Here is a 13,104-nt window from a genome sequence, read left to right on the forward strand (position 1 = left end):
GCGGACCATGGGGCACCCTAACAAAGGACCACTGAACCAGAGCTTCATGGTCTTTTTTTTTTTTTATTGGAGCATAGTTGCTTTACAATGTTTTGTTAATTTCAGGTGTACAGCAAAGTGAATCAATTATACATATACATATATCCACTCTGTTTTAGATTCTTTTCCCATATAAGTTATTATAGAGTAGTGAGTAATGTTCCCTGTTCTATACAGTAGGTCCTTATTAGTTATCTATTGATATTTTATATATAGTAGTGTGTATATGTCAATGCCAGTCTCCCAATCTACCCCTCCTCCCCCTTACCCCCTGGTAACCATAAGTTTGTTTTCTGCATCTGTGACTCTATTTCTGTTTTGTAGATAAGTTCATTTGTACCCTTTTTTTTAGATTCCACATATGAGCAATATCCCATGATATTTGTCTTTCTCTGTCTTACTTCACGTAGTATGATAATCTCTACGTCCATCCATGTTGCTGCAAATGGCATTATTTTGTTCTTTTTTATGGCTGAATAATACTCCATTGTATATATGTACCACATCTTCTTTATCCATTCCTCTGTTGATGAACACTTAGGTTGCTTCCATGTCCTGGCTATTGTGAATAGTGCTGCTGTGGACACTGGGGTGCAAGTATGTTTTTGAATTATGGTTTTTCCAGATATGTGCCCAGGAGTGGGTTTGCTGGATCATATAGTACTGAGCTTCGAGGTCTTTAAACGAGGTGTATGGACTGGCTTCATGAAATCCAGGAGGCTCTGGAGGGGTGTACAACATTCTATACACATGCCTATTTCTGGGGTTTTCCTGGTGAGGTGTAGGTCCATGGTTTATATTTGTTTTTCCCATGAATACTGTCCTAAGACCTCTCTCCAGATACACACGGAGGGGGAATTCTCCAAAAAGCTCTCCTGTCTGGGAAGGAGATGGAGGAAATGGGGGTAGCATCTTCCATTAATGTTGAGTTAAGTGTGTCCTGACTAAAGAAGAATCCCGTCTAGATACTGGTTCTTGCAATGAGCTTCTCACCACCTTTCTTCCCTCCCAAGGTCAACAAAATAAGAGATTCTGTTCTAGACAATTCTGGTGTCTTTCGACTGTATGTTAGCCTTTGCCACATTCACCGTCCATGCTATGCCCAGATTATAACCACTTCACTTTTCTAGGAGTTCATGACATAGTGACCCCCAGACTTCAGATGGAATAATAAGCAAGGAAACAAAAAAAGGTCTGGTTTCCAACCAATGAGTTAGTGACTTTCTATCAGAAGGTACTCAAAGTCATTGCCCCTTCCTCTGCTTCAGCCCATAATCTATAATTATTGCATGGGTACGTGCTTTTCCTCTCTCCGTATTCTGAGATATGGGCCCGGCTGGTCCTGAATCAGCAGGTATGCTCAAGTGTCCTGCAGCCGTCAACTGAGCACTGAGATTCTTGTTTATGGAGCAGCTTTCATGGGCAGTAGGTTATCGCAACGTCACAGTGACCCTCAGAATTCATCCATTCGTATTTTCATTTGACCGAAGCCTCAAAGTCATGCAGCTGATCAAGACAGCTGATGAGGTGTCAAGACAGCTGATGAGGTGTTTTAAACCCAGAGAGGCTTGACCTAAACATTCATGATCTCTCATGAACCAGAGCTATCAAACTGGGGTTTGGGGACTCCTGGAAGCCTTTTCATTAAGTCTGAAAAATACTCCATGTGATAACAAATTCTTCCCTCTGAATTTTTTCTTTTTTTAGAAATTTATTATTTATTTATTTATTTATGGCTTCGTTGCGGTGCGCGGGCTTCTTGTCGCAGCGGCTTTTCCTGTTGTGGAGCACGGGCTGTAGGCGCGCGGGCTTCAGTAGTTGTGGCACATGGGCTCAGTAGTTGTGGCTTGTGGTCTTTAGAGCGCAGGCTCAGTAGTTGTGGCGCACGGGCTTAGTTGCTCCATGGCATGTGGGATCTTCCTATACCAATGATAGAACCCATGTCCCCTGCCTTGGCAGGCGGGTTCTTAACCACTGCGCCACCAGGGAAGTCCCTCCCTCTGATTTTATACTCCATCAGTGGTTCTCAGCCAGTGGTGATTTTCCCACTTCCCTTCCCCCACACATCCCAGGTGACACGTGGGAATATCTGGAGACATTTTTGGTTGTCACACTTCAGGGGCAGGGCTGCTACTGTCCTGGAGTGGGTAGAGACCAGAAACTATGTGAAACGTCCCCCAATGCACAGGACAGCCCCCTACAGCCCAGAATTATCTGGCCTCAAACCTCAGAGAAACCCTGCACTACATTTTGACTTAATGAACTGTTTCTCAGACACTGCTTTTAGAAAAAAACTGCCCCTTTGCTATTTTGTAGTTGTTCCCAGGACATTAATATTCACCACTGCCAGCCATAGCATTCAATCTACTTCATTTCTGAGATTCTTGCCTCTTAGTTCTTTTCAACTCTTTGTTTATGATTTTTCCTGTGGGTAAGTGTTTTGCTGCTACAAATTTTTGTTGTTGTTCGTTATTTCTCTGTGTTTTGCTGTTTATCCCACAACTCTGGGATCCTTCTAAGGAGTGCTATGTAGAATAACAAGAATGACAATGTTTACAGTTCTTATCCTCAGCAATTTCAGGAGCATCATGAAAGAAGACACAGGGAAGCAAGTGACAAAGGAGTCTGTTTGCATCTTTCTGTTCTGTCTATAAATAAGCACAGGCCAGCTTTCCTCCTTAGTGAAGTGTTCATAGATTATTTTTTCCACATAAGTGTGCGTTTAGTGCTTGAATGTATTTCACCCTTGGATGCATTCAATTTGTCTTCATTTTACAGTTTATTCTGTTAATTGGAAAAGGTTATAAGATTAATAACTAGTCATTGCTAATGCATTTGGTGGACTGCACTATCAGCTTGACGAGGGGTTACCCCCCCCCCACAAAAGGGACATAAATGATCAGTTCATATGCCTCGTATCAAGCGCTTGATTGAAGTGCACTGCAGAGAAAGTGCTCAAGACTACAGTGGTCTTTTAATGGTTTTCAAAATCATCCAAACATCAAAAATGCAATTATATTCCATGTGCATAATAAGTGGACTATCTTGGGAGGGGCAAGCTGTTATTAATTGAGATGATGCAAATCGTGAGAATGGATTCTAGTGATGGATTTTAATAATAACAGCAATCGTATTAATACCCATACCAGCAAAACTTTATACTTGTATAGGGTTTTACCGTTGCCAAGGGATTTTCACATGGATACACACACACACACACACACACACACACACACACACGCACACACACAGAGAGACTTTCATAGCTAGGTTGTGCACTTTTTTTTTCCCATAGCAGTTGAAAACCTGATTTAAGATCATGTATTAGGTGGAGGAACTTTCCTGATGGTCCAGTGGGTAAGACTTCACGCTCCCAATGCAAGGGGGCTGGGTTCCCTGGTCAGGGAACTAGATCCCGCATGCATGCCGCAGCTAAGAGTTGCATGCTGCGACTAAGAAGCCTGCATGCTACAGCTAAATAAATCAAATAAATAAATCAAATAAATAAAAAGACCATGCCGACTTCTCTGGTGTCACCACAGTGGTTAAGAATCCACCTGCCAGTGCAGGGGACTCAGGTTCAAGCCCTGGTCCGGGAAGATCCCACATGCCGTGGAGCAGGTAAGCCCGTGTGCCACGACTACTGAGCCTGTGCTCTAGGGCCCGCCAGCCACGACTACTGTGCCCACGTGCCACAACTACTGACGCCCATGTGCCTAGAGCCTGTGCTCCGCAACAAAGACAAGCCACCACAATGAGAAGCCTGCGCACCACAACGAAGAGTAGCCCCCTCTCCAACAACTAGAGAAAGCCCACGCACAGCAATGAAGACCCAACACAGCCAAAAAAAAAAAAAAAAAAAAAAAAGAAAAAGAAGACTTGTGTCCCCTGCTTTAAAAAAAAGACCATGTATTAGGTGGAAGACTGGAGTTAAACCCTTCCCTACTGACTTTGAGTGCATTCCTCTTTATATTATAAACCACACCGGTTTCTGGGGGCAGAAAACAATATTTGCAAAATTATAGAGTTTGGGTGTAGCATATTAAGTCAATGAGTAAAGAAGACATTAATAGTGTATTCAGAGAGTTGACGAAAAGAGCTCTGATGAAATAATGACACCCTTCCCCATTCAGCTGAGCTCTGGCACTGCCTGCAAACGCTTGAGAGGAAATGAAACACAGAGGAAGTGAGTCATCGTTAATTGATGTCTGGCAGCTTTGCCATAACTAAAAAGAGGGCGGGGAGCCTGCCTCTCCCTGACTTGTGATGGCCTTCTCGCTGTATCTTTGCATGGTGGAGAGAGAGAGAAACTGGGAGAGAGCAAGCTGTCTGTTGTCTCTTCTTATAAGGACACTAATCTCATCATGGGGCCCCACCCTTATGACCTCATGTAACCCTAATTACCTCCCGAAGTCCTCCATCTTTAAATACCAGCACATTGGGGCTTTCAGCTTTACTGTATGAATTTTGGAGGGATACAGTTAAGTCTATGGCAATGTCTCTGCTTATCAATTTGGAGGCAACCACTTATATAGTGGGTAATTTCAGAAAATAGATCTAATCAAGGATTATTTCATGTTATATTTAGAGGGGTCTGATTTGCCTTTCAGGGTATCTGCATTCATGGAATCCCCAACCATATTATATTATATATCTCATCCCATAATCATCTCATACCTACTGAGTAATTAAAATATTTTTAAGCAACACACATTTCAGTTGAAAAGACATAACATTTTGAAAGGTGGAGAAGTGGCTGCCACTAATTTTCTGCTCATTAGTATAATAAAAGAATCATTTTTACAGAAGAAACTGCACAAGGATGTTGGAAATAGTATTTAACACTCTGACATTTTAAAAAATGTTTAGAAGTTTCCACTTAATAGCTAATAGTACTACCTTAATTGAATGTTACTTTTTTTCTGACGATTTCAGACGTTATAAATCAAGGCAAGATTTAGAAAACAGGAATTGCCATATCTTTTCTGTCTCGTAACTGATAAACAGTTGGTTTAGCAAAACCGAAGGAAAAACAGTAATAGTTTCCCGTGGTCGATATATTGTGGAAAGGAATTCAGCTAGACTTAGTGGTGAGGTCTCCTTGGATGATCAGAAAATACTGCTTAGCTGTTGGCACTAACATGGGGGAAGACAGATTTTAGTTGAAAAAAATGGCAGAATAATATAAAGCATAGGACTCTGTCATGAAAACATGGCATGCAAAAAAAAAATGCCATGCAGAGGAGTTATAAGTAATATTTCTGGATTTGAGTTGAGAATGTTTGAATAGAGACCTCCATTTCTGACCACTCCCCCAAGTCACGTGACTTTGGGAAATTCTCATAATAACTTTCATCATTGTTGACACGTTAGTGATAATACACACCAACTACCATAAGGTGTTGATAGAGTATCAAATGAAAAAACAAAGACCAAAACATGTCTTTGAGTAGAAAAAACTATGCAAATGAACCAAAATAAGCAGTAAACAGTTATAAAGTAACTATCAAGCAAATTTCAGTTTTATAATGCATTTTCTCATCTGGAAGGAAAGATGACTGCAAATTACTTTGTTAGGTTTTCACTGAATCTTTGGTAATGACTTGGCGTGTTATGATATTAACCTTGTGAATTATCACCGTCGGATGATATATGAAGGGCTCACACATTTACAAATCTTGCAGCCTGAAGACAATTTCATTATTTGCTATAAAGGAAAAAGAAAATTAATTTTTCCCCATCCTTAAGGCATATCTGTAAGTTTTGAAGTAGAAAGACTTCATCAAAATTATGTTGCAGTTCCAATCTGTGTTAGTACTCATACTAAATCCTGAACTAAATCCATCTGTTATCCAGGATGCTGGTGCAATGGGTAATGTGATCTTTTTTTTTTTTTACTTTATTTTATTTTTTTATTTATTTTTCACATCTTTATTGGAGTATAATTGCTTTACAATGGTGTGTTAGCTTCTGCTGTATAACAAAGTGAATCAGTTATGCATATACATATATCCCCATATCTCCTCCCTCTTGCGTCTCTCTCCCACCCTCCCTATCCCACCCTTCTAGGTGGTCACAAAGCACCGAGCTGATCTCCCTGTGCTATGCAGCTGCTTCCCACTAGCTATCTATTTTACAGGGTAATGTGATCTTGACTTTGATATATAGATCCTTTTCTGAGACCATGATCTTATTTCTACTTTCATTTCCAGGAGTTTAAAGATCTGTTGGGATTGCAGGGGAAGAAGACCTTGTAGGTTGCTATAAATTCACTGGGTTTGGCAGTCTAGATGTTCAGGATTGAAAACCTTAGTGGCTTGAAGCGGCGCACATTTTTTAAAAATTGAAGTATAGGTGATTTACAGTGTTGTGTTAATTTCTGCTGTACGAAACAGCACACATTTGTAATCTGACCATGTCTGTGGGTCAGGAGTCCCGGAGTGGCTTCGCTGGGCCCTGAAGCTCAGCATCTCTGGCAAGGCTGCAAGCAAGGTGTTGGTTAGGGCTGTACTCTCAACTCAGGGTATGACTGGGAAAGGATCTGCTACCAAGCTCTGCAGTGGGTATTGGTGAGATTCCGTTTCTCAAGAGCTGTTGGGCAGAGGGTTTGCTCACTGTTAGCTGGAGGCCACCCACAGCTCCTCGCTGTGTAACAGCCAGCATGGAGTTGAGGGTCTCCAACATGGCACTTTGTGCCAGCAAAGCCAGAAAGAGAGAGTCTTCTGGCAAGATGGAAGTCACAGTCTTCTGTAACCTAATCATGGAAGCAACACCCATTGCTTTCGCAATATTCTGTTTGATGGAAGTGAGTCTCTAGGTCCCAGTCCAGACCCCAGGAAAGGGGGTCACACAGGGACTTGAGTAGCAGGAGGCAGGCGTCACTGGGGAGCCTTCTCAGAAGTCTGCCTTCCACAGATGTCCGCTCTCACTCATGAATTCCCAAAGTGGATATAGTGAAGACCAGCGACATGAGTGAATGGGCCAAGTTTCACCGCAGGTTAGCAAGACGGCATGGACTGAAACGTTTCTCCTTAGTGGTGTGTCCAAGATGTACCTCCATTCTCCTGCCTTTGGGTCTCCGTGGGTCTCACCAACATCATGATGCTAACTGCTGAGCAGAGATTCAGACTTGGACTCGCCTCCTTCTGGCTTCCAACGTAATGGTGACAACACGTAGAAGATATCAAGCAGGTTGCCCGTCCGTCCGTCCCAGGATTCCATGTCGTTTGCTGTGGATGGGTAGACCCCACCTGCATTCATGACCTTCAAAGCACTGTGGCAGCCAAGAGATGAGAATTTCTTTTAAAACTGTGCTTCTGGGCTTCCCTGGTGGCGCAGTGGTTGGGAGCCCGCCTGCCGATGCAGGGGACGCGGGTTCGTGCCCCGGTCCGGGAAGATACCACGTGCCGCGGAGCGGCTGGGCCCGTGAGCCACGGCCGCTGAGCCTGCGCGTCCGGAGCCTGTGCTCCGCAACGGGAGAGGCCACAACGGTGAGAGGCCCGCGTACCACAAAAGAAAAAACAAAAAACTGTGCTTCTGTGTCGGTTCTACAAACAGACTGTCACTGCCTGGAGCGATAACCTTGAAATTGGAACCACAGATCTGCAAACCTACTCAGCTGCATAGTTTCTGGGGAGTCTGAAATTACAGTGCTTTTAGCTTGTTTCTTTTTTTCCTCCTAACACTAGAAAACTCTTTTATGATTGCTTTCAAGTCAAATAGTTACACTGCCCTGTGTTCTGAGGATGTGCCTTGCTTGTTTTCTTTTAGAGTAAGGTAATCCCCCTGCTTTGAAGATGATTGTTTTCGGGAAAATGACAAGGCCCAGATGCCACAGAGACTAAACTTTGAGGTGGCCGTATCCACCGTTCTGCCTGAGGGTCGATTGAAAATGTCTATTTTCTTTGGTAAGAATTTCAGAACAAGGAGGATTTAGCTCCGTTTTGTGGGAAACTAGCCAGTTAAGCTTTGTGTCAACTGGTTACCGGTGCTTTAGTCTCTGAACACAATGGTGGAAAATGCCAAGTAGAAGGACAGCTTTGGTTCATTTGGTGGGAATTAGCCCTAGTTTCACTTTCTACCATATTTGTCTTGAAGGGTGAGGTACAAAATGACGGCTGTATGGAATTTCTTTTTTTTTTTTTTTTTTTTTGCAGTACACGGGCCTCTCACTGTTGTGGCCTCTCCTGTTGCGGAGCACAGGCTCCGGACGCGCAGGCTCAGCGGCCATGGCTCCCGGGCCCAGCCGCTCCGCGGCATGTGGGATCTTCCCGGACCGGGGCACGAACCCGTGTCCCCTGCATCGGCAGGCGGATTCTCAACCACTGCGCCACCAGGGAAGCCCTGTATGGAATTTCTTAACCCAGTTAACAGTATTTGCTGTTTTTCTTCCCAGCTTGACTCTCCACTTCTTCCCTGTCCCCCTTAGCACATTCTGGTGAATAGGCACATCATTGTGTGTATGATTGATGTATACTAAGTACCGTGTCTGGGCCAAAGTCTGGGGACACTAAGCCAAATTAGACCTGCCTTTTCCCTCAAAGAGCTTAGAGATTTGAGCTAGTCTGATAAGGAAACTGACAAACTACAAAGTGAGAAGTCATAGGAAATATGAGCTTGTTGCTATGCGGGGTAACTTGCAGTTGACTAGGCAAAGAAATGTGATAATTTCTTCATGGCAAAGCAAACAGTGTTGTGAACTGCTATGAAATATTTCAAGAATTAATGTTATTTCTATATGATTAGCAAAAACAATGCATGGTTCTTTAAAGAGTAGGAGAGGGGACTTCCGTGGTGGTGCAGTGGCTAAGAATCTGCCTGCCAATGCAGGGGACACAGGTTCGAGCCCTGGTCTGGGAAGATCCCACATGCCACGGAGCAACGAAGCATGTGCGCCACAACTACTGAGCCCGCATGCTGCAGCCACTGAAGCCCGCACGCCTAGAGCCCGTGCTCCTCAACAAGAGAAGCCACTGCAATGAGAAGCCTGCGCACCGCAACGAAGAGTAGCCCCCGCTCACTGTGACTAGAGAAAGCCTGCGCGCAGCAACGGAGACCCAGTGCAGCCAAAAATAAATAAATAAATAAATTAAAAAAAAAAAAAAAAAAAGAGTAGGAGAGGGCCAGGTCGTGCCAGGTCCTGTAGGCTAAGCTAAGGAGTTTGAATTTTATCCTGAATATGATAGGAGCCATTTAGGGACAGAGAATCTCAGGGATAGCTACCTAGAAAACAGATATTTAAGGGGCAGTTGACGGATGGAACATCCATAAAGAAGGTGAAGCATGGGTGGACAGAGAAGTTGGAGGTCACCTCTTAAGGCGTAATCATGCCAAGACTGACCGGTGGAAGTCTTAAGAAGGGAGAAGAGGTGATATGGCAGGCTGCTGTATCTGGCACAGCCATCTCAGTGGGCACAGGTAAAATAATCACCTGTGATTATTTTGAAGTCTCCTCAATGGGACTAAATAGGTGACAAAATAGTAAGAGGTTATCTGGTCAAATCTCAGTGTTTTGGGAAACACCAAGAAGCAGCCAGAACGCTGAAGACACTTCCAATAAAGACATTCATGGAGGGACTTCCCTGGCAGTCCAGTGGTTAAGACTCTGTGCTTCCAGTTCAGTGGGCTTGGGTTCAATCCCTGATCTGAGAACTAAGATCCCACCAAAAAAAAGAAAAAAGACATTCATGGAACCATGACAACTTGAACTTTGATGAGGATGGAGTGCAGGAGCAGAGGTGAAAGCCCTGGGTTCCTAGGGTCTGATAGAACAGCTGGCTTTGTAACGTTGAGATCACTCAAGGTGAGAAGGAATTGGGAATAAATCTCCCCCACCTTCAACCTTAAGAAGAGTGCCCGTGGTTTTGGTGCTGTGCAGAGAGAGGTTGAACTACCTTTCACATTTCCCCCAAATCTGTGTGATGCACTATTGGTCAACTCAATACCGGTAATCCCAATACACAACTGATAAGATAAGAACACCCCATCAGGAATGTTATCAGAGAAAGACATGGACCTTAACAGTGTTGCTTATTGGAAAATGTAACATGGAACCTATACATCTACATGCTTTTCTTTTAGAATTCTTGTTTAAGGATAGTATGAGTATGATGCAACAATTACCCAGAATCCATTCACCCGTGACCTACTTTCAGCCTTATTTTCCAAGCAGTCAGATCCTTCCGAACAAACTGTAACTTTTATTTTACATATTTTTGATTCAAGGAGCCCAATAAAGATATTAATTTCATGTTGAAATGCAAATAAATAGAATACAAACTGAGTCAGTATGGAAAGGTTTTCAGAATGACACTAGTAAGTTAAACCAGCACTTTGAATTCCTCGGATAAAACCACTTGGTTATGATGAGACATCATTTTTTAATACACTGGTAGATGTATTTTTCTAAAATTTTCTTTAAGTTTTAATTTTGCTTGTTTTGTTTTTGATCCATTGAGGGAGATTGGCCCATAAGTTTTCTTTCCCATGCTGCCTTGTCAGGTATTGGAATGAGATTTATGTTAGCGTCATAAAATGATTTATTGAGTGTCCCCTTCTCTGTTCTCCATAAGAGTTTGAATAAAATTTCAATTACTTGTTCCTCGAATACCTTATAACACTCATTGAGGAACCCATGTGGGACTAGCATTTTCTTTCTGGAAATATTTGACTGGGAATTCAGTTTTCTTAATGCATGTATAACTCTGAGTATTCTTTTTAGTCTCTCAGTTTTTAAGTTACCTCCTTCTAGAGGTTTATTATCTTAACGTTTTTCCCATTATCTCATTAATGCTGCAAGATCTTATGGTATTCCCTTTTTCATTTCTAATATTGGTTATTTCTACCTTCCCTCTCTCCCTGACTATTGATCGGACTTGCTAATCTGCTTATTTATTGGACCTTTTGAAGAACCAACTTCTGGTTTTGTTAGTTGAACCTGTTATATATTTGTTTTCTACTTAAGTAAATCATGGTCTTATCTCTATATGTCCTTCCTTTTGCCTCCTTCCTGATTACTTACTAATTTTTAACTTTTTAAGATGGTGATGAGTTTATGAGTTTTCAGTCCATCTTCTTTACTAATACACACTATTTCCCTCAGCACTGCTCTAGTTGCATCTAAAATATTTGCTATGTAGTCTTCAGATCATACATTTTAAAATGTCTTGTAGGGACTTCCCTGGAGAGACAGTAGTTGAGGGTCCGCCTGCCATTGCAGGGGATGCGGGTTCGAGCCCTGGTCCAGGAAGATCCCACGTGCCGCGGAGCAACTAAGCCCATGTGCCACAACTACTGAGCCTGCACTCTAGGGCCCACGAGCCACAACTTCTGAGCCCGCGCGCCACAACTACTGAGCCCTCGCACCTAGAGCCCGTGCTCTGCAACAAGAGAAACCACTGCGATGAGAAGCACATGCACTGTAACGAAGAGTAGCCCACGCTCGCTGCAACTAGAGAAAGCCCACGTGTAGCAACAAAGACCCAGCAGACAAAATAAATAAATAAATGAACTTTTAAAAAAAAGTTTTTTTAATTTCCATTATACTTTCCCCATTTAGTTATGGATAATGCAGACTTTTAAAACATTTCCAAATATATGGAGTTTTCAAAGTTAATTTCATAGTGGTCAGAGATCTGTACTGTGTGTTTTCAGTCTTTTGAAATATATTGACTTGGGTTTGGTGCATCAATTTATATGAAAGTTTTCTGTCTGCTTGCAGAGAGAGTGTAATTTTAATTTTTAGTGCGATAATCTTATATATGTCTGTTAAGTCAAATTCACTCATTAAGTCATTCTGATCTCCTCTATTCTTACTAAAAGTTTTATCTGCTGGCTCTTATCAATTACTGGAAAATATATATTAAATTTCTCCATGATAATTACAGATTTATCTATAACTCCTTTTAGTTCTTTCAATTTTTACTTTATGTATTTTAAGCCTTTGCTATGTTTTTCTCACCATATACTTTGTTTATCTAGCAACGAGTCATATGGGATGCATATCTTTCAGTGACTTGGGTTCTTTATTTTCCTTACTGTAATAACATAGGTTGGAGGTGTTGGAAATAAAAACATTTCTCTTGTATAACCAGAATACACAGATCAATATGAACTAATCCCTCTGGAGAACATTTTGGCCATTTCTTATAAAGTCAAGTGTACAACTAGCCATCCTAATCCTGAATATTTATCCAAGAGAAATAAAAGCACAGTATATATCCACACAGACTTGTACCTTAAGGTTCATAACAACTTGATTTGTTTTGGAAAATGCAGAGTATCATATATCCGCCATTGCAGAATACAAATATCTGTTTGTATTTTTATTTTATTTTATTTTATAAATTTTTTTATACAGCAGGTTCCTATTAGTCATCCATTTTATACACATCAGTGTATCCATGTCAGTCCCAATTGCCCAATTCAGCACACCACCACGCCCACCACCCCACCGTGGCTTTCCCCCCTTGGTGTCCATAAGTCTGTTCTCTACATCTGTGTCTCAATTTCTGCCCTGCAAACCGGTTCATCTGTACCATTTTTCTAGGTTCCACATACATGCGTTAATATACGATATTTGTTTTTCTCTTTCTGACTTACTTCACTCTGTATGACAGTCTCTAGATCCATCCACGTCACTACAAATGACTCAATTTTATTCCTTTTTATGGCTGAGTAATATTCCATTGTATATATGTACCACATCTTCTTTACTCATTCATCTGTCGATGTTCACTTAGGTTGATTCCATGTCCTGGCCATTGTGAATAGTGCTGCAATGAACACTGTGATACATATCCCTTTTTGAATTATGGTTTTCTCAGAGTATATGCCCAGTAGTGGGATTGCTGGGTCATATGGTAGTTCTATTTTTAGTTGTTTAAGGAACCTCCATACTGTTCTCCACAGTGGCTGTATCAATTTACATTCCCACCAACAGTGCAAGAGGGTTCCCTTTTCTCCACACCCTCTCCAGCATCTGCTGTTTGTAGATTTTCTGATGATGCCCATTCTAACTGGTGTGAGGTGATACCTCATTGTAGTTTTGATTTGCATTTCTCTAAT

The 13,104-nt window shown here is 42.0% G+C and overlaps 1 protein-coding gene across 1 annotated transcript in view; it reads left to right on the plus strand.

Moving 5' to 3' along the window:
- STS (steroid sulfatase) overlaps nt 1-11,290 on the plus strand; it is a 238,297-nt gene extending 227,007 nt beyond the window's left edge. Inside the window, exon 11 of the mRNA XM_055086301.1 lies at nt 11,211-11,290. Coding sequence (XP_054942276.1) covers nt 11,211-11,233 — 23 coding nt within the window. The 3' untranslated portion in view covers nt 11,234-11,290. The remainder of the gene's footprint in view (nt 1-11,210) is intronic.
- The last annotated feature ends 1,814 nt before the right edge of the window (nt 11,291-13,104 follow it).

Source organism: Physeter macrocephalus, chromosome 7 (assembly GCF_002837175.3).
Source record: "Physeter macrocephalus isolate SW-GA chromosome 7, ASM283717v5, whole genome shotgun sequence".
Classification (NCBI taxonomy): domain Eukaryota; kingdom Metazoa; phylum Chordata; class Mammalia; order Artiodactyla; family Physeteridae; genus Physeter; species Physeter macrocephalus.